The sequence below is a fragment of the Peromyscus maniculatus genome, chromosome 1 (assembly GCF_049852395.1).
Source record: "Peromyscus maniculatus bairdii isolate BWxNUB_F1_BW_parent chromosome 1, HU_Pman_BW_mat_3.1, whole genome shotgun sequence".
In the NCBI taxonomy this organism is placed as follows: Eukaryota; Metazoa; Chordata; class Mammalia; order Rodentia; family Cricetidae; genus Peromyscus; species Peromyscus maniculatus.
Genome location: NC_134852.1, coordinates 130,035,635 through 130,060,607, shown reverse-complemented (window position 1 = coordinate 130,060,607; position 24,973 = coordinate 130,035,635). Strand labels below are relative to the sequence as shown.

The 24,973-nt window shown below is 44.3% G+C and overlaps 2 protein-coding genes across 9 annotated transcripts in view; one reads left to right on the top strand and one right to left on the bottom strand.

The window, feature by feature from the left end:
- Positions 1-1,004: 1,004 nt before the first annotated feature.
- On the bottom strand, positions 1,005-24,738 carry Lyrm1 (LYR motif containing 1). 5 transcript variants are annotated; one of them, XM_042282681.2, is made up of 5 exons: positions 24,130-24,230; positions 8,127-8,317; positions 3,857-3,949; positions 1,485-1,629; positions 1,005-1,347 (listed from the first exon to the last, which is right to left on the bottom strand). In XM_042282681.2, exons 2-4 carry the CDS (start codon positions 8,283-8,285, stop codon positions 1,513-1,515), a joined length of 369 nt encoding a protein of 122 aa, XP_042138615.1. In that variant the 5' UTR covers positions 8,286-8,317; positions 24,130-24,230; the 3' UTR covers positions 1,005-1,347; positions 1,485-1,512. The 5 variants fall into 5 exon arrangements, with proteins under 5 accessions (XP_042138615.1, XP_076407405.1, XP_076407413.1 ...); XM_076551290.1 differs by lacking the exon at positions 24,130-24,230 and adding an exon at positions 23,767-23,994; XM_076551298.1 differs by lacking the exon at positions 24,130-24,230 and adding an exon at positions 24,667-24,738 and having other exon boundaries at positions 1,005-1,629.
- Dcun1d3 (defective in cullin neddylation 1 domain containing 3) overlaps positions 23,795-24,973 on the top strand; it is a 44,126-nt gene continuing 42,947 nt past the window's right edge. The window contains exon 1 of one of the 4 annotated variants that reach the window (XM_016004141.3): positions 23,795-23,935. The gene's annotated coding sequence lies outside the window, so the exon portion shown is untranslated. Of the gene's footprint in view, positions 23,936-24,270; positions 24,463-24,588; positions 24,774-24,973 lie in introns of those variants that run through there. The other 3 variants (XM_006985710.4, XM_016004142.3, XM_016004145.3) reach the window with 3 other exon arrangements.

Sequence of the window (24,973 nt, the reverse complement as noted above, 5' to 3'; positions counted from 1 at the left end):
AGCACACCCAGCTTTCTTCTTATGTCCCACTGGCTGATTACCACATGAAGCTGAGTTGCTTGAGTTCACACATCCCATCTTCAATGGGAGATACTTAAACATTAAGTCATCCTCCATCAGGGTAATGCTTCTACACTGAGACTTACTGGAAGAAGAGGAACCAAGCAGATGGCAGGTTGTTCTCTTCCAGTTCAAGCTAGCCTAGGATATGTCCTCACAGAATAGTCATGAAATAGTCAATATGCCTGCTAACACATTGACATTTCTTCCCTCACCAAGGCCTATCATCACATTTGTATCAAATATGCATATACTATTTATGACCTCACTGATTGTCACGGTATACAATTTGTTACCTCCACTATTGACAGTCCCTGAAGTACTTTCCCTGAACATGAGAAGGATGCTTTGCACACACGGCACAGCCCTTCTGCTGTTCCTAAGGCCACAAGACCATTATGGAAAAGAACAGAAAAAGGCCCAAATAAGTGGGGATTTATCTTTATTAGTGAGGGCCACGCTCTGCTGATGTGCAAACAGCTTGCTGTGAACTCCCACCTGACTCCACACATGCTCACTTTGTCCCATTTCCGTTTGGATATAACTTGGAAGTCAGCTTGGACCTTGTGCTTTTCAATTAGGTTAAAGTAGAACAAAGTGAGTGCAGTATAAATGCCAAGGAAGCTGTTTAGATCCTAAGTGCATCTTAAACAATCGCATTTAAGATAAATGTGATGTATCAGTCATGCACTTCCATTTATCAATAGGGAGAAGAAGGGTGTCATACCATATTTCCATTAAAAAGACCACATGATCAGCTGGGTATAGTGGCTCAGGTCTGTAATTCCAGCACTTGAGTAGCTGAAGCAGGAGGATCCACACAAGTTCAAGGCCAGTCTGGTCTACATAGAGAATTCTAGCCCAGCAAGTGTTACATAGGAAAACCCTGTCTCAAAACAACACCCCTCCCCACCAAAAAACCCAACAAAACAAAACAAGGTATGATGAGTCCAAAGATGCCCTTATATTATAATGGAGTATATCTGGAAATTACAAGAGTCAGGAGGCCACAAAAAAGCCTGTACAGAAATCACGTTTAAGCAAATGCATAACTTGTGGATAAACCTCTATTCGGTATTTTGGAAGCAACACAGTTTGGTAGGCATGCAAACCGGCAGCCATCAGCTAAGCCCTTCTCATGGGTTGATGTGTGCTAAAGGGCCGTCCCAGGAACTGCCTCAGTCTTCCCCAAGCCTCAGACCTGCTTCCAAGGATGACTTCAGTGAAGATGCAGTGTGATCCATGACCTCTAGGGCCAATGTCATCAACTCAGGCAGCAGCAGGACCCTGAAAAACCCAAGGGATGCTTGCAGCTGTGTGTCATCAGTGAGGACCAACTCTGGAGCTCTAAAGGAAGTGTTCTTTTTGTTTCTAATCAAGAAGGGCAGGTTGCCTGGTTTACATTCCAAATTGAGTCAGCTCACCAGTCTCAAAAGTCAACTGTCCTCTCCCTTAAGAAACTTCGTCATGAGACTGCAGATATACTGGTTTGGAAAGTTTTCTCAGTTTCTCCTGGCTTTGAAGTCTCCGGCCTCGTAGTGGGGTGAGAGCCATTGGAGGCAGATGAATCTGAGTGAGAATAATGACATGAGGAATCAATCATTAGTGCATCTTATATTCATCGAGGATTTACTGTTTCCAACCACAGACTCAGTGTTTATACGTCTGCATTCATTGATCTAGCCTTATGATAGCCTCTTAAGGAATTATAATTTTTTTGTTTTTTGTTTTTTTGAGACAAGGTTTCTCTTTGTAGCCCCACTGTCCTAGAACTTGCTCTGCAGACCAGGCTGGCCTACAACTCACAAAGATCCTCCTGTCTCTGCCTCCCAAGTGTTGGGATGAAAGGCATTTGCTACCACTGCCTGGCTAGGAATTATAATTTTTTTTTTTTTTTTTTTTTTTTGGTTTTTCGAGACAGGGTTTCTCTGTGTAGCTTTGCACCTTTCCTGGAACTCACTTGGTAGCCCAGGCTGGCCTCGAACTCACAGAGATCCACCTGGCTCTGCCTCCCGAGTGCTGGGATTAAAGGCGTGCGCCACCACCGCCCGGCGGAATTATAATTTTTATAGTTGAAAAAAAAATGGAGGCTCAGAGAAATTAAACACTGACTTGTTCGAGGTTATACATTAAGTGGTGGAACTAGATCTGAAACCAGAATCTGGTTTAGAGCTTGTACCCATCTATGCCATTGTGTCCAGACACAGGAAAAGAACTACAGATCCATTCAGCAAAATGGGCACCCAAAAAAGAAAGAAGTGAAAAGAAAAGCTGCTTGCGTACTAAGATATTTAGTGCATGATGGGCATTGGTGCCAACTCAAATGCCTACCAAGGTAGAAAGCCCCTACATTATGGCTGTGACTGCTAATTATATGAGTAAATACGACTGACCAGCATTAATAATCATTTCTGGGGGCTGGAGAGATGGCTCAGAGGTTAAGAGCACTGGCTGCTCTTCCAGAGGTCCTGAGTTCAATTCCCAGCAACCACATGGTGGCTCACAACCATCTATAATGAGGTCTAGTTCCCTCTTCTAGCCTGCAAGTCTGCATGTAGACAGAACACTGTTACATAATAAATAAAACTCTAAAAAATATTTATAAAAAAATAATTTCTGGGTGTATGTGTGAGGGTATTTCCCGATAAGATCAGTATATGAATTATTGGAGTCAATAGACTGCCTTCCCCACTGTGGAGGGGCATCATCCATCCTCGGAAGGCTTGAAAAGAGAAGAGGCAAAGGATAAATTCCCTCCTTTTGCTTTTTGCTCACCTTATTTGAGCTGAGATACCTCATCTTCCCCTGCCTCCACCCCAGATTTCTACCATCAGTCCCCTTAGTTCTCAGGCTTTCAGGCTCAGACTGGATTGTGCCACTGACTTTCTCCTGGGTTTAAAGCCTCCACAGCTGTATGAGCCAATTCCTTACAAGAAACATCCTTTATATATATCCAGATTTGTCTGTCTGTCTTTCTCTATCCATCCACCTGCCCACCCACTCCCCACCCTACCCACTCATCCATCCATCCATCCATCCATCCATCCATCCATCCATCCATCCATCCATCCATCCGTATCTTCTGATCTCCTTTCTACTGGTTCTGTTTCTCTGAGGAACCCTGACTTGCACGATGATGGCACATTCTTACAATAGCATTCACTGTAAACATTTTGGAATGAGGTAGAGTTGTATACAAAGATGCTCAGAAGAGAGGAAATAAGTAGGTAATAAAAACAGCATACCTAGAGTTCCATGTATGAAGGAATGTGTGTACACATGTGTGTGTAAAACTAATATTACCAGATAATTAGCTTGAATTGATAAAGTATCTAATTGCTGCTTTTCTAAGTCAAAGAGTTGAAAACTGGTAATTTAAAAATTACAATGCTCTCTTCCATGAGGTGAGAATTTTTGACAATTTTCACTTTCTACTTTCTGTAACCTTTAAATATTTTAACTTTACTTTTTTAGTATTTAAAAGTTTGCCTCTTATAATAAGAAAAAGAAAAGCATTTCATAAAAATGGGTAAAGGCCCAAAGTAAAGCTTTATAACCATGAGCTGGTTTTCTCTTCCAGCTACAGGGAAGCTGCCCAAGAAGAGACCAGGTATTCACTGACATAGTGATTTATTGTGATAGGTTGGTGGCATACAAGGATAACTTACTTCCAACATGCTTCCCACAGTGGCTCTTGGCTCCTCAGCCAGTATTAGCCCCCATGGTAGCCATTCTTAGAAATAACTGGGTTGACAAGGCTAAGTGCCCAATACCTGTTCAGCACAGTCACACTTACTGGTCTTGGATAAGGAATCTGGTAATGCAGTCCGATCTCGATCCTGGCTGTGCATTCATCTATACACTGTTTAATCAGGTCTGGGTCTGTGAGCTATATAAGGGGAAAATAAATGTGGCATTTAGTATCTTTATAATAGTATATAAAATATAGTACAGATTTTCTTAAACTTTTCAGTTCACTACCCAGAAAACTCAGTATTGGTAAAGAAAAGTCTCTCCTTCTCTTATCTTCCAGTTAACCTTCTTAAGTGTCCCTCCAAAGTTACTCTGTGAATACATAAACCCAAACACAGAGAATTAGCCTTTTGAAATTATTTCTCCTTTTACTTATTGTTTTGTGTGTATGGTGGGGGGTGTGCATGTGCCATGGAATACGTACATACCATGGTGCTTGTATGGAGGTCACATGGAGATGACAAGTTTGTGGAGCTGGTGTTCTCCTTTGGTCTTTCTGTGGGTTCTAGGGACTGAACTCAGTTGTCAGGTTTCAGTGCTAAACACCTTTACCCATGAGCCGTCTCACTGACCCTCGCTTTTTCTTATACAGATATCTTAATCTATAAGTTTTGCTTTTTAATTAACATTATTTGAAGCTCTTTTGGTATTCAGGCATCAAGAGCCAATCTTCCTGAGAACAATCAAAACCCCAGCATAAGGCTTTATTATAATTTAACCACTTTGCTACTGATGGGCATTCCAGGTATTTCCAGCCTGTTGTCATCTTAAACAATTCTGCTACAGATCTCTATGCAATTATTTGCTCACATGTCGATGTATCTAAGATGAATTCTCAGAGTGAGAATGCTAAGACAAACAGGCTACCTAGGTTAATGCATGTTTAATTCTCACAATATTCCCAGGTTACTTTCTATAGTTTACACTAATTTATATCCCCACCAACAATCTGCAAACTTACATCCCCACCCATACCAAACAAGAGATACTTCACACCCTCCCTACACTGACTCTAAAGCAGTGGTTCTCAACATGTAGGTTGCGACCCCCTTGGGGGTTGCATGTCATATTACGATTCATAACAGTAGCAAAATTACAGTTAAGAAGTGGCAACGAAATCATTTAATGAGATCACCACAGCAGGAGGAAGTGTGTTAAAGAACCACTGCTTTAAAGGAACCTGGCTTTTCAGTAAGAGTAAGACACTGGAGAAGGAGCTACCTAGTATTTTAAACTGTAAATTGTCTTCTCATTAGTAAAGGAGGAAAAAAGGAAGTTTTGAAATCCCAAATCAGGCCAATTGTGATCATGTACTTTCAAGTTAAAAAGTGAGATGTTTAACGCCAGGCGGTGGTGGCGCATGCCTTTAATTTCAGCACTTGGGAGGCAGAGGCAGGCAGATCTATGAGTTTGAGGCCAGCCTGGGCTACCAAGTGAGTTCCAGGAAAGGCGCAAAGCTACACAGAGAAACCCTGTCTCGAAAAACCAAAAAAAAAAAAAAAAAAAAAAAAAGTGAGATGTTTATTTGGAGGTGGGGGGAGGACACAGACAGACGGACACAAAAACAAAACCCAGAAAGCCAAATCAGAGAAGGGAAAAAACTTTCATTTAGAGGGTGTAAAAAAAATCAGCACCTGGATCTTCTAAGTTTGTGAGAGTGCTTCAAGGTAGCGCCAGAATTGCATCAGCCTCAGATGATACCCAGGGTGAAGTCTGGGCCCAGATGGCTTGGAAATTCCAAGAGAGTTCTTGTCCCCTGGTGCTTCTTGGAGTTCCAGGAACAGCAGCACAGAGAACTCGGCTGGGTCCCTTAGGGCAGAGGCTCAGCTCCCTGACCTGTGGCCTCAGAAGCTATTGCGCTACTGTCCACACTGGGACCACATAGTCATGTTGCCATTGGCCTGCTGGGATTCAGAGCAATTACCAAGATAGCTTTGGATTATTAAATTTTTAGTGCAGCTAGGGTTAGAACAAAATGTTTATGCCTACATGAGGAACTAGGGGAAAAGAAAAGCCCCCCGACAAAGATGTGGCTAAAGGAGTTGGGCTTCTAGAACTCCAGCCATCATATAAACGAGCTTGGGCTAGAGTTCTCCAAATTCAGCCATTCACAGCTACTGCATGATGGTGTGACATGCACACACCACCCTCTGTCTCATCCTTGGCCAATCCAGGTCGAAGCTCAAGAATGACTTTGAAATAAACAAAGACCTAGTCTTGAGTAGTTACCAGACAAGTGTGCCTTCACAGGTGTACTGGGTACATGCCACAATATCCCCAGCACCAGGCCAGACCCATTGGGTTATGATCTCTGCCTTCAGCTATCAAAGACATTTTCTGAGCAGATACGTGATACGTGAAGACACAAAAAAGGCATAATGGGAAGCTCAATGGGTGGCACATGCCTATAATTTCAGCACTCAGAAGTAGAGGCAAGAGGATTTTGAGTTCAAATACAGTGTCTTCTGGATATGACAGGCCTGCTGCATTCATGAGCTCACTGCGGCTGTCCTTGCCTGTATAAGACCTACACCAGATCAAGCCAGTCAACATTCCAGCATAGATGGGAGAGGCGTTCACAAGGCTCCGCCCCAGCTGAGGAGCTATTGGCAGCTGAGGGCGACTAGGAGACTGTGAGTCACTTCTCTTTAAGGGTGTGGTCCTGTAGGTCAGACATGCTCAGGTGGACAGCCCCACACCCACGAGTCCATGGGCAGCACAAACTGGGCTCAAGTTTATTGAAAAAAAAAAAAAAGACATGAGGTTGGGGTGGGTACGGTAAATCTGGGAAAAGTTTAGGGGTGAATATTGTCAAAATATATTGTGTACATGTATGGGAGTTTTAAAAGTACACACACCTTTAACCCTATCACTGGGAGAAGAGGCTGGCTGGTGGTTGGATGTCTGTGAGTCATAGGACAGCCATATATATGTATTAAATATAAAATTACATAAAAATATATTTAAAAACTAAATACAAAACAATAAAGCATGGAGCCTTCAGGCATTCCTAGAAGAGAAGTTACTTTAGAATATGAGGGTTTCTTTGGTGGCTTTTGTCTTTATTTTAATTCTATTTCTTTCCATCTAACTGAAATCTATCCGACGGACCTTATTTTGATATATATATATATATATATATATATATATATATATATATATATATATATATATACCAAATGTCTAGTCTAGTATTAGGACGTATTGAACGAGGACTAAGAACAAAGAATTTCCGAGTGACAGCAGATGACAGGAACTACAAGAAAAGAAAAAAGGTGGGGGGAGGGAGATAGGGGACAGGGTTTGTAAATGGATGACTAGACCCAGGTGAGGTCCTTCAGGTGGGTGGTCAGAAACAGAGGCTGGGCCAGGCCTGGCGGAGCACGCCTTTAATCCCAGCATGAAGAAGGCAGAGACAGGGGAATCTCTGAGTTCGAGGCCAGCCTGGTCTACATAATGACTTCCAGGACATCCGACACTATTTCCAAAAAAAAAAAGAAAATAAAAAAAAAAAGAAAAGAAAAACAAAACCAAAAGAAAATAACCAAGTCTGGGCATTCAAAAGTGGCTTCAGCACAGAGGCTACCCTTTAGTCGGCATGCAGGTAGTAGAAGGTGGTGTAGAAAAAACACAACCAGAAAGACATAGGACACTAAATTGTTTGAAAGACACCAAGCAGAAGTGGGCAAAGAGGAGCTGAGTGCTGACAGTCACCTTCCGTCCTTGGTCAGGCAGTTCTCCCAAGGGGATGGCAGCCAGTGCTGGATGATTTGTCAGGGTGACTCGAAACTGGATGGCTGGTGTCTGGGTGATTGGTTCTCTTAACTAGGTAGTAGAAGCCCTGTTTTCAGTGCTACCACGCTGTTGGCCAAAGAGTATGTAGCTAAGTTATGGAAGGAGCCCTGTGTCTTTTTCCACATTATAAATGGGTTTATAGTCAGAAGGCTTTGATTGGTTTTTGGATTGAGAAAAAACATTTTACTGCATACCACCTCTGGGAGTGGCTGGCCATCTGTATGTGAGGACCAGCTCTCACTGGCATGACTTCTGTCACCTGGCTCACAGCGTCTTCTGAGGATGCTTAAGCTATTTACTGGCTGGACTGAGACCTGGTTCATCCAAAAGAGAGAAACGCTGGCTGGGCTTGACTTTCTAGGAGTCGGCTGAACTGGCAAGCCTACCCAAGCTGCATGATGGACCCTTCCCAGCTCTGGGAGTTGGATGAGTCTTCTTCAGTTAAGGTAGGAAAGAAATGAACAAATACCACAAGAAGATTCTCTGCTCCTTGCCACCTCCAGATGGGCCCTACTTACATTTTTGTTTTTCTGGAACAGGGTTCTGGCTTCACTTAGTATGTACTGTTTTTCTTTGACGGTGTCCTCCATCTGCCCTGATGCTGCCCGCCACTTCCGTGCAAGCCTGAAAATGCTCCGGTAGAGGCCAAGGACTTCTTGTCGTGTTGCTGTTGTCATCTTCAGACCTTCCCGAAGAGGAGGAGGAAAAGCTGCATACAAACGCAGTTTGAAGGAGTAGGCAATGAGATGTACAGTTCTGGAATCAAGATTTTAGAAGAGTCTAGACATAGCTGCTCCTTCTCAACAGGTCTGTGGGTAGCATTACCAGAATGACATAGTAGAAACATCAATGAGACATCTCCTTTGCTCTCTCCTCCCGGCTTTATGACTTTGAGACAGTCTCACAAGCTAGTCCTGTTTGGCCTGGAATGCCATATGTAAGCCAGATTGGCTTCAAACCATCCGTCTCAACCCCCTGAGTCCTAGGATTGCAGACCTGTACCTGAAGTTGAGGGCTGCCTAGTTTGCTGTCTGCTATGAACCCATTTTTACAATCATGGCAAGACCAAATTCACATTTATTATTTTTTAAAAACCAGGCTGACCAGAATACCTCGGAAATGATTTTAGTTTCTGTTCTGGGAAATTTACATCACTAACCTGAATGCCTGGAAGGCATATTTTAGTTTGTTTTGTTGAGACAGGGTCTCACTGTGTGGCCCTGGCTGGCCCAGAACTTGTTCTGTTTGGTTGTAGAGATGGAGGCTCGTGACTTCTAACTCCAGATCCTCCTCTCTCCACCAAGCAAGTAAAGGTAGTATTTGGTAGTCAGCGCTGAGCAGCAGCAGCCACCAGGAAAGGAGGGCCTGGAGATGGCAGCCCTTCTGTCGTGTAGGCAGCAGGACCAGGCAGGGGAGCACAGGCCTGTAGTGTAATCTCAGCACTTAGAAGGCCGAGGAAGATCGTGAGTTCCAGCTAGCTCGGGATACATCTTTAAAAACAGTGGCATTTCATGCTTCTATAACATGAAATCCTAAAATGACAGTTATCATTTTTAAAATTGTGGTTACCAAATAAGTCAAATAGGGTCAGTCTCAAGTCTCAGCTTTACCCAGACATTGCAATTTCTCTTAGTTTAGAAAACATTTCTCAAAACTACCTTCTTGACCAATAAGAACTGTACAACTAAAGATCTTTCTCATGGCTGAAGATCTTCTGACCCCTCTGGCTTTTTCTACGAACACCAATTTTAGTTCCAGTGGGTGTTGCCAAATGAGAACTGAGTAACTGAGTACTTTTATTTTTATGAAATATTTCATAGAATATGAATGGACACAAAAATACAAGAGAATAACATGATAGCTACATACAATAAGCCTTGAAAAACAAATTATGGAAACCCATATCATCATGTGTCATGTCCTGTCCCGTGCCCCACCCCCACCCCCCACCTCCAGACTCTTTCTAAATCAATTCTCTCTCTCTCTCTCTCTCTCTCTCTCTCTCTCTCTTTCTCTCTCTCTCAATCTCTCTGTCTCTCTTGAGACAGTATCTCATTATTTAGCCTTGGCTGGCCTGGGAGACTCTATATGGATCAGGCTGGCCTTGAACTCACAAAGAACTGCCCCTCTCTGCTTCCAGGGTGCTAAGATTAAAGGCATGTATTATCATGTGCAGCCCTCTCTTTTTCTTTTGTTCAAAGTACTATTCTCTTGTTTACCATTGTCATGAATCCTTTACATTTATTATACAAGACAGTTTTACAAGTTTAGAACTTCATATAGGTTCTTCAAGTTTGGGTGTCCATTGTCGTCCCCCCCCACCATCCCCGCACCCCCCATCCTTCAGTTGAATTTGCAGGACTCATCCACACTGAACTCTAGTTCTGACATCACTGCTGCAGGTCACTTGACTCTACCAAGAAATCCCAAATGCACTTGTCTATTCTGTTGATGGACATTTTGTTTGTTTGTTTGTTTGTTTTATTGAGACAGGGTTTCTGTTTACCTTTGGCTGTGCCAGACCCCTCTCTGTAGACTAGGTTGGCCCTGAACTCAGAAATTTGCCTGCCTCTGCCTCCCGAGTGCCGAGATTAAAGGCATGCGCCACCACCGCCCGGCTTTTGATGGGCATTTTTATAGCTTATGCAAAACTTAAGCCTATTTCTTCATATTTCTGTTTGTAAAAATTGAGAGAAAATACCAAGAAAAAAAAAAAAAGACAAGTCCTTGGAGTTCTCAGTCTGATTTAGAATGATGACTATTATGCTGTCTTAGACAGGAGGACAGGCTGCGAAGACAGATCTGGAGAGTAAGCAGCAGAGCCAGGTACTCCGACACATCTGTAAGTCCAGAGATTTTTTTTTTTTTTTCAAACAAGCTTATCAGGATCAGGGAGGAGGCTGAAGGCTGCCATTTAGGAACATAATCCATTTCCAACTCCCTACCTGGGGCTGAAATGCTAGAGGGATGGTCCTTAGCTTATGAGAATCCCAGCTATACAATGATGGGAACAGGATTGGGTATGTACATCTAGAAATCCCAAGTGCCTTCAAGGAATCCACCTTATAGAGAATTTCTTCTTTGAAGATGACTGCCCCTCCTATTTACTGGACCCTGGTGACTTTTCTTGAGCAACAAGGAGTGAACCAATGCTTACCCATTTGATGGAAAGCTTGAAAGCACCACTTCCCCCACCCAAGTGTTTAAAGAATCAAAGTTATACTAACACCATCAATGATGCTTCACAGAAAAAATGCTTAAAAGGAATTCATAAAAACCAAGTGAGAACATCGTGGGTAATAAAAAGCCAGATGAGATGATGACATTTTTCCTGGTAAGGAAACAGGTTTCTGAGTTTCTGGCTCTCCCTAAAACTCCACAGTTTCATCTGAAAATATGTGAGTCAGTTCCTGTGAGGGGCAGTCGCATCAGTTAGTGATTGCTTCACTTCCCTGTCATTAACAGATGAAACTTCCTTGGCTTTCAGGTACTGGCAGAGGAAATCGAAGGTCAAACGTATTAAAACCCTAGCAAATTTCTCAAAGCCTGACTTTAATTGGTTTTCTTATACTACTTTAAGAACTCTGATCATAGGCCTTAACATGACACACAAGACCTACAATTAGGTTACCCAATGAGTGCTAACAATTGACACTTAATAAGACTATTTTGAAAAGACTTTAATTAGTGTGTGTTTTGAAAACTAATCCAAAGAGGAAGATAGGTGATGATTCTCCAACATCAGGTGACCCAGAAAACTCAAGTAACAAAGACTGCCAGAGAGAAAAGTCAAAAGCTATCTTTACTACCAAGCACATGAGCAGGTCTAGCCTATCACTTCTATGTCTTGAAAGAAAAGTCAAGAAAAGAGAAAAACATCTTTCATCATTTTCTGTTTTCTTACTGGGTTTCTTTTTTTTTTGGTTTTCGAGACAGGGTTTCTCTGTGTAGCTTTGCGCCTTTCCTGGAACTCACTTGGTAGCCCAGGCTGGCCTCGAACTCACAGAGATCCGCCTGGCTCTACCTCCCGAGTGCTGGGACTAAAGGCGTGCGCCACCACCGCCCGGCTTCTTATTGGGTTTCTATCAGTTCTTGGGGTGGAGGTGGGACTATGATCTTCTTGACTTGGGGTGCACACCCATATTGTTCCCTCTTTACTACCCCCCCCCTCTCTTTTTTAAAAATTAAAGACAAGGTTTCAGTATACAGCTTTTGAGAGAAAATACCAAGAAAAAAATGCCCTAGGTAGACCTGGCTGGCATGAGATTCACAGAGCTCTACCTACCTCTGCTTCCTAAGTGCTGAGATTAAAGGTGTGAGCTACAACACCTGACCTGATCTTTTTTTTTTTTTTTTAAACTTGACCAATTTCTATTCATCCTTTAGCTCCTCATGAAAACATAGATGTCTCAGAAAATTCTTCACACTCCGTAGTCTCTCCTTAACCACACACTCTGGGTTAGGAATCAAATGAATCTTGATAGTTGTTCTTTATAGGGCCCATCACTCAAGTTCTAGTTTGTTAGTGTCTATAGTCCTCCAATAGACTCTCATTTTTATGGGGACAGTTATTACATCTATCTTATTTACTGCTGGATTCTCTGCACCTAGAAAGGTTACATACTAGGAATTCAACAAATGTTTCCTGAAAACATGAAATATCTCTCATGCTACAGAAAGCTTCAGATTCTCAAACTGAACCAGTCATGCATAAAAATTTTATTAAAGTGCTTTTCTTTTTGGGTTTTTCTTGTTGGTCTTAGAAAGCAACTTATTTACAAAAGTTGCCATTTCCTGAAGGTTTCCTTACCCAAGGATTTGATGGCTTGGGACCAACATTCTTCTCATGATTAATGCAATACAGCTTTTATCCTTATTTATGGTTGGTCAAGGGCTGATCTGATACAGTAGTGAGGTCTGCTGGGAGTTCCCCTTTGGCAAAATAAGGGATATTCAGCTTAGAAGTCAGAATTTGAATCTAAAATGGTCATGAAGTCTATTCTTAAGGAATTTCTTCAAAGTTCTATGATATTTATTCTTGATACTACTTGAAATATTTGTTCCTTTTCATCTCTTTAACTTCCAAATCCAAGGATGAAAGAAGAAAATGTAGGTGTGACAGAAATAATTGTGACTGGAAGGTGACTCCTTTTTCAAAAGTTCCACTGCTTGTATAAGCAGAGTACTAAGATGAAATTTATCATTGAGTACATATTTTATATAAGTCTGGCACATTTTGCTGCTAGTGTCTTGGCCTCTAGTGCTCAGTTGAGAGAGGTCCCTAATGCACATATCTCAAAATTTGATTGTAGAGGTGATTTTAGATACATAACACTCATATTCATTAGTTGACTTACTTTAATATATACTGGAATGACCCATTACACCCATGATATAGATTTTTGTGTGATGTAGGTGTAATGATACAGCGTGCAAGCCTTGGCACTTAGAGCCAAGGTGCCCTGAAGTGGGTGAAACATGCCATGCAGACACAGTGGCTGGTGGCGGGCATGATGAAAGTTACTCACACCCAGGCACATGTCCACGTGGAGAAGAATTTATTACAATAGAAAGAGAGAGAGAGAGAGAAAGGAAAGGAGAGAGAGAGGAAGAGAAAGGGAGGGAAAGCGGAGGTGTGTAAACCTAATGGCAGGGAAGGAAGGAAGCGGGGAAGAGGAAGGAGGGAGGGGCTTTTCCTTAAAAGAGGCTTTACATCAGGACTCAGGGTGGGTCCCTAAGGGGAGGGTCAGAATGCTAACAGTAGGTAGGCTAGGAATAAATGTATTCAGAAAATTTCTAACCAGAGCATTGTGCTCAAACCTGTAATCCCGACATTCAGAAGGCTGAAGTAGGAGGATTGCCACAAGTCTGGGGCCAGCCTGGGCTACAATGTGAGTACCAGGTCAGCCAAAGGTACATAGTAAGACTGTCTCACTGTCAAGTCTATGCTTGTCTTGGCTCACCCTTCCACTCAGAGAGCCTCTTCTAGTCCTCTCTGCTCATGAGAGGTACCTCTTCCCTACCAAGTACCCCAGGCACTCTCTCCCTAGGGCCCAGCATAAACCACCTATTGCTCTTTGCAGTTGTTTTGGGTCTTTTTCTTCCTAGATTTTTCTGCTAACTCCTAGAGAGCAGGAACTTTGTCCTGCCATTACAATAACAATAGCTACATTTGCTTTGCATTTACCATGGGCTTTACACTCTACAAGGTACTTTACATACAACTCTGTAAACATCACAGCAATTCTATTGACAGGTGCTACTTTTATCCTCATTCTACAAAGGAAGACCCTGATAAAAAGAGAAATTAAAAGGTGGCGCACGCCTTTAATCCCAGCACTCGGGAGGCAGAGCCAGGTGGATCTCTGTGAGTTCGAGGCCAGCCTGGGCTACCAAGTGAGCTCCAGGAAAGGCGCAAAGCTACACAGAGAAACCCTGTCTCAAAAGAAACCAAAAAAAAAAAAAAAAAAAAAAAAAAAAAAAAAAAGAAATTAAATGTGTCCAAAGTCAAAGTCACACAGCTAGAAATAGGCAGGGCCAGTATTCAAACCCTATAATCTAGAGTCAGAGCCCAAGTTGTTAGTAAGTAAATAAACTGCTTGATCTTGATAAATGTTGTTGAATATCTGTTGCATGCTCTAAAGGGCTTAGTCATTACAACAAAGGAAGCTAAATAATTCTATTAAAAGAAGCCATAGAATTCTATTATCTTCCCATACAACGAGTCAAGTGAATGTTCTGCACCTTGGTATGTTTTATCAAATCTCCACTTGCCCCGGTTACTTCTTCAAAAAGCATTTTATACACCAATACCCTTAAAAGGAGGCCGTGACCCTGGCTGGCATGCTCTGCTCTTCAGTCCTCTGTGATAATCCTTCTGACTCTAAGGGGAGCTGGCATCACAGAAGAGAAAACAAAAGACTCACCACACTGGCAACACAGAAGAGAAAAACAAAAGACTCACCACACTGTTACAACCCTGTAGACCTTAAGTCTCCTTCGCCAGGGATCCCATCTATTGACCCATTCAGCATTTATTGGCTATGCCTACCATGTCCAAGACCATGTGGGTCTGGGGAAAGCTTATCTTCTAGTGGTAGAGACATGATATACAAGAAAACCAAAGAATTTCATATAGTAATATGTTCTGAATGAAACAAACAAAAACGGAAGCTATTTTGGGGTCAATATATTTGACCCGGGCTCTGAATGAAATGAAGGAGACTAATAATGGGAAGTGAAGAGGAGGGTGGTGCAGGGAAGTGGGCAGCAGAAGCAAAGCTGTGGGGCAGGTCAAGAGCAAAGAGAAATGTGAATTCAAGTGAGGACTTGTCAGGGAGGCCACAGGTCAACACAATCCAGCACTGACGGGAGAGGAGGCCTGGAGGAGAAAAGGAAGACACTAACACACGTGAAGCAAGTGGGAGCAACATGTTCTGCTTTACATTGTTACAAATGTGCTGGAGCCAAACGATATCATCACTGCTTATGATTCCATCTCTCTTATAGAGGAGGAAATGTGAGATTGGTCTAGCGTCACCTAGCTAACAGGAAGAGTCAAGATGAAGAGCCTCAAAAGTTGAGTGATTATTTCCTTGTCTGATCACAAGCCTTTGTTTTCATTTTGGAGTCAGTATGGGGACTTATCATGGGCAGTGATCAATCAAGAAACAGATAAAACAAAAGCCGTGAAAACATGCACTCATCTTGCTGTTGGCTGTGAAGGATTTGAGTATAGTGGAAGGATCTGGGGAGGCTCCAAAAACATATTCTATCAGGAATGCTTAGGGCCTTGGTATGTCCCAATCTAGGTTTACAGGAGGCCAACAGACAGATTTGCTAGCACTAGGAGCCTCATCAACTTCCCTGTTTTCTTCATCTCTGGAGTACTTTGGAAAGCTCACTGCAGCATGAACATGTAAGAGTTTATAAAAAGTGTGTGTGTGTGTGCACCTGAGTGTATATATGTGCATGGTGTGAGCGCAGGAGCCCAAGGTCAGAAGAGGATTCAGATCCCCGGGAACTAGATTTAAAGGTGGTTGTGCGTCATGTGTGGGTGCTGGGTCCTCTGAAGAGAAATGCTTTTAACCCCTGAGTCATCTCTCCAGTTCCCATTTAGGAGTTTAAAAGACAATTCCCCTTCTGCAGATGAAGTTTATAGAAGTGTGACTCTGGTCTCAAGAATGTCAAACTTCCAGCTGCTGGATGAGGCTTTGCTTTCTCCTGAATAAAAAGTACTGAGGTAACAAACAGGAACAAAAATGGAAAGGGGAAAGGGCAAATTAACCCGACTTTCAAGCCTAGGAGGTAAAGAGAAAAAAAAATCCATTCCTTTTATGAAAGATCTGACTCTAGTATTTTTTTTTTCCTTCATCACATTGCACTATAGTCAAAATTTCACTCTGGAGTACTCCATGATTTAGGGTGGGTGTAGGTGTGGGCGCCATGGGCCCTGGCCCCCGACTGGGAGTGGCTGTGGCCTTGCTTGCTGACCTCGATCAGATGTCCTCCCTATTCAGATTCCCTGCCGGTATCCACCCTTCTGAATGCTTAAGGGAAGTTCCTTGTTTGTGTATTACTTTTAGATGCAAGAATGTAGAACATTGGGTCTGGAATGTAGACCATTGGTAGAGAACTTCTGCCCTCCAGGGGTTCCTCCATTTGTGCTGTAAGCCTGTATGTATTTAAGGTTTCTTCCATCTTTCAATAAACGGCATTCGACATCCAAACGTACGAATGACTCGCTGTCTCTTGTCTCTATTTTTTAATCCGCAGCCCTTCGCTCGGACATGGTGAACGGGTATTGGTAATGCGGGCATTACCGCTACATGTAGGAGACCAGCTCTCACTTTTTCCCAAGGGTACTCTTGAGGAAGGAGAAGAGGGAAATATTTAGATAGAAATATGGAGGGAGAGAGACAGATAGAAACCCACCAGCCCTTTCTGTCTCTACTAAAGGGCTTTTAAAGGAATGCCAAGGGGTGGAGCAAAAGACCTCTGTGGTGATATATTGTGTCCCCCAATATATTGTGCATCCTAATAAACTTATCTGGGGTCAGAGGACAGAACAGCCACTAGATAGACATAGAGGCCAGAAAATGGTGGCACACATACCTTTAATCTTAGCATTCTGGAGGCAGAGATCCATCTGGATCTCTGTGAGTTCAAAGCCACACTGGAAACAGCCAGGCATGGTGACACACACCTTTAATCCCAGGAAGTAATGGCAGGAGGTAGAAAGGTATATAAGGCTTGAGGACCAGAACTAGAGCTGGTTAAGCTTTTAGGCTTTTGAGCAGCAGTTCAGCTGAGATTCACTACGGATGAGGACTCAAAGGCTTTCAGTTTGAGGAAACAAGATCAGCTGAGGAACTGGCGAGGTGAGGTTAGCTGTGGCTGGTTCTGTTTCTCTGATCTTTTGGCGTTCACCCCTATGCCTGATTCTAGGTTGTTTTTATTAATAAGACCTTTTAAGATTCGTGCTACAGACCTCCACCCAGCACAGCCAAGTGCAGACCATCCTAAACACCTGGTAACCACGCATGTGGTCAAGCCATCCTCTAATGCAGCCCTGCTGTGTAAAACAAGCTTGGAACCCACTAGGAAGCCTCTGTGGGTTCCCACAGGTGGGGATGGGGAAGACTGTGAAATTCACCCAGACAAAATCAGTCCTGCTGCTCTGCCTCTTTGGCTATGGCATCCCTTCTTTCCTTGTGAAGCCCCCAAATCACACGGGCAAAATATTCTTTGCCCACCTGCTGCTTTCTCCGCCTATCTCTTAGCCGGGTATCATTGCATCTTTTTAATGCAGGGACGATGGCAGTGTCCCTGTGTGCATCCCTCGCACCTCCACCTTACCCCATACATTACACGCTAATTTTTTTTAGTTTTTGATGCCTGTCCTGGATCTCACTGTGTAGATCAGGCTGGCCTTGAACTTACAGAGATCCGCCTGCCTCTGCCTTCTGAGTGCTGGGATTAAAGGCATGCGCCACCACTGCCCGGTGGCTTATGGTTCTTAAGAGAGTTAAGTCTCACACCTGTGACACAACCCTCACTTTTTTTTTTTTCTGAGACAAGGTTTCTCTGTATAGCCCTGGCTGTCCTGGAACTCACCCTTTAGATCAAGTTGTTTTAGAATTCAGAAATCTACCTACCTCTGCCTCCTGAGTGCTGGGATTAAAGTCATGCACCTGCCTGGCTACAACCTCACTTCTTTTAAGGTCAGTCATGGTTTGTCACTAGCCCCAAAGGCCCTATTTCCAGGAAGCTTAGTCAATGAAATGGTACATTGCATCCAATGATCTAATTTTAAAAACAACCCAGAAACCTCTACTTTAAAGTACTTGTCATTTGGGGAACTGAAATGCTGGGTTTTGTTCGCGGGTTTTGAGACAGGATCTCTCTATTATGTAGCTCTGGGTGTCCTGGAACTTGTTATGTAGACCAGGCTGGCTGCAAATTCACACAGATCCCCCTGCCTCTGCCTGCCTCCTGAGTGCTGGGGTCAAAGGTGTGCACCACCACTCCCAACCCTGAAATGCTTTTGATAATGCCCAAATAATCACTTTCACTGAGCCTGTGCCTCAGTTTCCAGGAGTGTTGAAGTTTCTTCTTTGGCAGCACTGGGGATCGCACATGCAAGGCTTTGTGCGTGTAGGGCACACACTTCAGTACTGAACTATATCCCCCAATGTCCTTTGACTTTTCATTCTGAGATACGGTCTCACCAAGTTGCCCAAACTGGTCTTGAACCCAAGAAGAGCCTTAACTTCTTGCTCCTCAAGAGCAGCTGGGATTCTAGGTTTGTATCACCAAGCTTTACTGGTGCCTCAGTTTCTTAAAATGTAATATACAACCACAGAACAGTTTTCAGAGTTGGAAGGATTATTTATGGGCTACTCCATTAAAATACTTAGCACTGGGAAGTGAACACATAAGCTACCTGAATAGGAGGAAATGAGAGTAGTGAGGCCTTTTATCTATGGTAAGCTTTGTCTGTAGAGAATGGAAAAGTATGTAGCCTGTTGGTGAATTTGCTGCTTTGTGGTAATAATGGATTTTCCTAAAGCTACTTCCCTCTGATCATTAATAATCCCCGTGCAGTAAAGGGCTATTGTTCTTCAGCATGAGTAAATAACCCTGCTGGAGACACCGCTTATCTTCAGACCACAATGCGTGCTTCTTACTGGAAATATAACACAGGTGCCAACACTAAGCTTTCCTTCCTATGTCTCTTCCTTGATCTCGTTCTCTTTACCATCGATGCTCTTTTCTCCTACAGCTTTTCTAGTCACTGCTTTTTGTCAGACACTGGCTGGTACACCGAATGATTTTATTGTTATAAATGAACAATCTTCAAGTCAAACTGTGCCCCACAGGTCCCTGGTCCCCAGGCTTCACACACACACACACACACACACACACACACACACACACACACACACACACGACGGTTTCCTGTCCTACATTTAGTTTTTTGTTATTTGAATCTGAAGAGGGAAGTGATACCACACAGTTGTGCAATTCTCAGGATACGTTCATTGTACTTCATACCACAACGATTCTCTGAAACGGCATTTTTTATACAAAAAATTACAAGAATATGGTGTATAAGAGATGGACCCAGGGAAGGAACTAGATAATACATTTATCAAAGGGAAAATGAAAACAGGTTAGATCCTGAAACATGGGAAGTCATCAGAACAAAGGGGAAATTCAAACTACCCACACCAGAAGGATTTTTAAAATAACTATCCCAAGGAATGCAATAGAGGCAAACGTGCATCCTACTGCAGGTGTTCCCAGACTTGCAGGTAGTGCTAGGTCCTGACTGTCCTGACTGGGCGCTGGGCCTGGAAGCTGCCGAAACATCGGGACTATATCCAGCTCAGGAAAAGATTAAAATTCAAAGTATAGTCTCTAGTGAATGTATCATTTTCACATCATTGAAAAGTTGAAATTATTTTTATGTTGGGAACCATTAGTGGTTCATGACAGCACTGGAGCACCCATCAAGATTATACGCATACATGAGACCGACCCAGAATTGCAAGAGAGATATATCAATCAACCAGTCAATTTATACTTTCCTATTCAAGGCAGAAATTCTAAGTGGAAATCCATTTATGGTTTCTCAATTCAAAATAAATGGGTACAGTATTCCTCACCAGAATGCTACATCCTGAATGCTGGGATTATAGGCATGTGCCAGCACATTTTAAGAAACAAAGACAATGGTTAGCCAGAGATGTTCAAAACCAGTTACCCAAAGTCAGCTGTGTGAGAGATATATGGAAGTACTGGGAACATGTCAATGTTAGAGGCTCATTCAAAATTCTCCAGCCAGTATCTTCAACCCTTCATAGCAAGTAGGGAAGTCAGAGAGCCCAAACACTAACTTAAATTCCTGCTTTGTGACATTCTTCTAAGAGACTGGATTAGAAACGTGCAAAAAAGGCTTTGGTGGATGTAGGGCATGGTGGTGCACACCTTTAATCCCAGCACTCAGGAATTCAAGGCCAGCCTTTACAGAGCACATCATAGGACAGCCAAGACCACACAGAGAAACCCTGTCTTGAAACAAAACAAAACAAAACAAGTGGGTTTTGTCGACAACATTGGGCACAGTTGGAGATCTCTTGCACCTGACTCTACATCCAACTATTAGAAAGACAACAGCATTATGCATTGGGAACCATGTTTTCAGAACATTCTCCAAGGACTCTTTAGTTATCAAATGAGTAACTTTATATGTAGGGCCCAAGAGCTCCTTACTAGACTATCCTGAGATCAAGAACAATGGCTGCCTGGCTTTATTTGTGAGGAATGATTGGCACCCAGGGTCCTTAAATCCTTTGGTGCTTCAATCCAACACTGAACAAAACAACTTTCTATGATAATACTTTTTTGTCTGTTCTATCCAATAGGGCAGAGACTAACCACATGCAGCTACTGGACATCTGGAATATGTGTCTAAGGAACTGTTATTTAAATTTAGTTACATGTGACTAATCACTACCTATGGATAGCACAGTTCTTAAGTCAATTACAAATGAGTGTCAGTTTGGGAGTGGGAGTAAGGAGAGATGCTCTAGCTGACTTGGGACATAAGCCACATACAAAATGCAAGCAACTCTTCGGCTTTGGCTGCTGCTGTGTAGGTATCTCTAGTAACTTCAGACTGGTGTTGTTAGACTGTCCAATTTTTCAAACAAAGCCAAAAATCTCGATTCTGATGCTCACGTTTTAACAACTGGCAAGCAGATTTAAAAAAAAATAATTTAAATCATGTTGTGTGGACTGAACAATAATATGCTTGCTGGCATTATCTGTCAGCTTTTAATCTAGGCCAACCCTATCAGCTCGAAGAGAAGGAACTTTTCCAAGGCCAACCTATTAGTTGCAGATCCAAGAATGAAACCGAGGCCTTCTGATTCTGCTGATAGCCTTTCCATTGAGATTCACTATAATGGTAGTGCCATCTGCAGCAGCAGGGACAAAACTCCCTTTATAAGAATTCCAAGGCTGTGAACCAGCCATCTCCTGGAACCAGGCAGGACTTCCAGTGGAGGGACTAACCCTTCGACCTACAATTTGTCCTGCCTACAAAATGTGCTAAGGTAAAGACAGCACAGAAACTGTGGGAGTGACCAACTGAAGACTGGCACAGCTGGGGACCCGTACCCTGAAGGAAGCTCCCCCCAGAGGGCTAGGACCCAGAGGCAGGATACCGAGAGACCTAGGATAGAACCACACATAAATGGTAAAAAAAAAAAAAAATAAAAAATAAATAAAATAAATAAAAAAAAAAGTCAATGAAATGATCTCTAGGGATATTCTGCTATATTCATAGATTGGTGTCTGGCCCAACTGTCATCAGAGGGGCTTCACCCAGCAACTGATGGAAACAGATGCAGACCCACAGCCAAACATAGGAGGAATTCAGGGAAACCTGCAGAAGATGGGGAGGCAAGATTGCAGGACCCAGTGGTGTCAAGGGCACCACAAGAAAATCCACAGGACCTACTAATATGGGCTCACAGAGACTGAACCAACAACCCGGGAGCCTGCATGGGACTGACCTAGGCCTTCTGCCTATGTTACAGTTGTGTAGCTTGGTCTTGTGAGACTCCCTAATAGTGAGAGTAGGGGATATCTCTGACTGTGGTTTCTTTTTTTTTCTTTTTTCTTTTTTTTGGTTTTTTAGAGACAGGGTTTCTCTGTGTTGTTTTGGTGCCTGTCTAGGATTTTGCTCTGTAGACCAGGCTGGCCTCGAACTCAGAGATCTGCCTGGCTCTGCCTCCTGAGTGCTGGGATTCAAGGCATGTGCCACCACCGCCCAGCCTCATCCATCCTTAATAGAGGAGGTGCCTAGTCTCACTACAACTTGATATACCATGGCTGGCTGATATCCATAGGAGGCCCTCCTGTATCTGAAGAGAAACAGAGGAAAGGGAGTAGGTGGGGTGTGTGGGGGAAGTTGGGAGGGGGAGGAAATAGAAAAAGGGGGAAGAGGGGAAACAAAAAAAGAAAAAGAAAAAAGAATTCCAAGGTTGAGCAGAGCCATGTGTGGTGGCCCATGCCTTTAATCCCAGCACTCTGGAGGCAGGGGTATGTGGACTTCTTGAGTTTGAAGCTAGTCTGGTCTACAGAGTGAGTTAAGTTCCAGGACAGCCAGGGCTGTTACACAGAGAACTCTGTCTCAAAAAAACAAAACATAAGGCTGGTATCTTATAAGGTGTTCCTATCCAGATACAGCAAAACTGTTGGACCCCATGGGCAAGTCTCTGTATTAGGAGCCACAGAGACACAAAGAGGAAGCAGTATTTTTGGAAGACAGACGTGTAAACCAACATTTATCAAGAAATCGGGTAAAGCACACAGATTACTTGTATATCAAGAAATCAGGTAATGCACACAGACTACTTGTATACAAATCCCAAAGCACTGACAGCTGAGAGAGCAGGAAGATAAAAGTCAGGGCTTCATGGGACGATCATGAGAGCTGATCCTATTGTTTAAGGATATCAAGCGAACCTCCTCATCTTTGAGGTGTTATTCTTGTTGAGCTTTCCTATCGGCTTCTACCCCTTCTGGGTGGTCTTTAAATGTGAGGAGACCTAAGGAATTCGTGAACTTTCCTGTCTACTCCCCATTCCTAGCTCTAGGAATAAAGTCTACATTTATTATCTCCACCCATGACTTTTCTTCCAACTTGTCTACTTCATTTCTGGACATCTTCATTCGGGCTGTAAAATAACTTCTGACATACCTTCAAGAGAACTTAAGACTATTCCTTTCCAAACTGTTTTCTCTAGGGAAACATCTCTGGTTCCACCCTCTTCCACACACTTCCTATCCAGCTCAGCAGTCAGCCCGGTATGCCCAAGCTCCCCAATATTCTGAGTCAATTTTCTTCTTCCAGCACTGCTGTCCCTCTCCTATGGCATCAGCAAACAGCCTCTTCAGAGGTTGAACTACCTTCTCTATCCAGCAGCAATTTTAAAAAAATGTAAATAAGGTCTGGTCAATCTATACTTCAGGAAGTAGTAATACAAAGGCCAAACCCTTGTATTTCTGCAACTCCAAGCCTTCAATCTCTTCGGTCTTTTGTTCCCAACGTTATCCCTTTAGCACTTTTTCCCACCAAGACAGTTCTTCCCTTCTCCCGTCCTCTCTCTTAAACTCCGGAGAGGCTTTCTTTCCACTCCATCCAGCCTTTGGGGCAGCTGTATCTTCTGCACTCATTTACTTATTAATGACAAGTTCACGATCAAGGCTTCCTTCTTTTTCTCGTTTGCTCATCGGTAAATGAAACTAGCCTTCATGGTCCCCTGAAGGCTGACTACTACATCCGGGTTCGTTTGGGTGGCCCTTCTCAAGGCAGGAACCTCTCCAGCCTCCCAGAACTGCCCCGGTCGCCTTCCATTTACATTCGAAAAGTCTGAAGGGTCCCATGCCAGGGCTCGCCCACGTGCCACTTCCCTTAGGCAGGTCTCCCGAGGCCAGCAGCGAGGCCAGCGAGCCGCCCTCGCGAGGCTGGGGTCACACAGGCGCGTCTCCTAGCAACCCCACACCCTCACCTCATCCCTGCCCCAGGGGAGCCAACCCCTTTCCCCAGTCCCCCGCGACCGGAGCCGGCGTCTCCATCCTTACACTCACTCTGCGTCAGTCCTGCCTTCCCCCACCCACAGGAGCCGGCTGGGAGGAGGCGGTGCCAGGAGCTCTGCCGAGCCTTGGCTACACCGAGCTCCATCCAGCAGGTCCGGTAGGCCAGGCCGGGCCAAACCACCGGGGCGGACCGCTGTGGAAGCATGAGACCCAGGTCAGAGGTCTTCTCCAGCCTCCTCAAACTTCCAGCTCCAGCCCACTCCTCGCCGCACTCAACAACAGCCGACCTCCCTCTCCCCCTGCTTTCCCTTCACCCTTTCGTTATCCCCTTCCCCCATTTCCAGTTAGAAAATGGCCCGGCCCAGCTCCTCGTAGCCCACCCTCCGCCGCTCCTCTCCTTGCCCTTACTTGGAGACGGCTTCGGACGTCCGCGCGTGCGTCGTGACGTCACCCTCCTCGCTCCCGTCCCCGCCCCTCTCCCATTCTCTCCCTCCTGGAGCCAGCGGCCGGCGGGGTTACCGGAAGTGATGATGCAGGAGCCGATGGAGGGGGCGGGGCTTCGGGGCGGCCGCCGCCGGTGGGCCGCAGATGAGGAGGAGGCGGCGGCCGCGGTGGCAGAAAAGGCGGCGGCGGCGGGGATAGGGAGCCTGGAAACGCAAGCGGGGATGGTAGGTGGTTTGGACCCGCCGGGCCGCCGTCGTTTCCAGAAAGGGTTTGACTGGAGGAACCTCTGGAGCAGCTGTGAGTTTGGATGGGGGGGAGGGAGTTGAGGAAAAGGGGGGAGCATTGAGAGATGAAGGGGCGGGGGTTCGGTTCCTTCGAGAAAGGGGGTGGTGGTGGAAGGGGAGGAGTGCAAATCAGCGCCTTGTCTGGACTGGTCCCTCTGGAAGAAGAGGCTGTGAGGGGAGCCTGTGGCGTGTCAAGCGCAAGGCTCAGAAAACTTACCTACTGTCCCCGCCTGCCCATCGCCAGCACCCCTCAATCCCGGGCCTGGGGACCTGGGGCCGTGGATGCCCGGGGAGAGGCTGCAGACTCTGAACTGAAAGTCCAGGGTAAGAGCCGTGAGGTAGGAGCCCAAGGGGGAGGTGGCGGGTGAATCTCCAGCTCCCTCCCTGATTTTCCTCCCCACCCCCATTCTTCTCTATAATCGTTAACAGCCCTGGAATTAAGGGGCTCAGACCTGAAGGCCTTTCTATGCACCTTTGCAACAAACGATAACCATCTGTGTCTGAGGTAAATGGGGTCGGAGGCT

Excerpts from the sequence above, each read along its gene's own strand:
- Lyrm1 (XM_076551290.1), bottom strand. The coding sequence starts at position 23,926 with ATGCTTCCACAGCGGTCCGCCCCGGTGGTTTGGCCCGGCCTGGCCTAC. Across the intron at positions 3,950-8,126 it reads TGTTCCAGAAAAACAAAAAT|CTCACAGACCCAGACCTGAT; the intron begins GTAAGTAGGGCC and ends CCCCTTATATAG. Across the intron at positions 1,630-3,856 it reads AGATTCCTTATCCAAGACCA|ATTCATCTGCCTCCAATGGC; the intron begins GTAAGTGTGACT and ends ATTCTCACTCAG.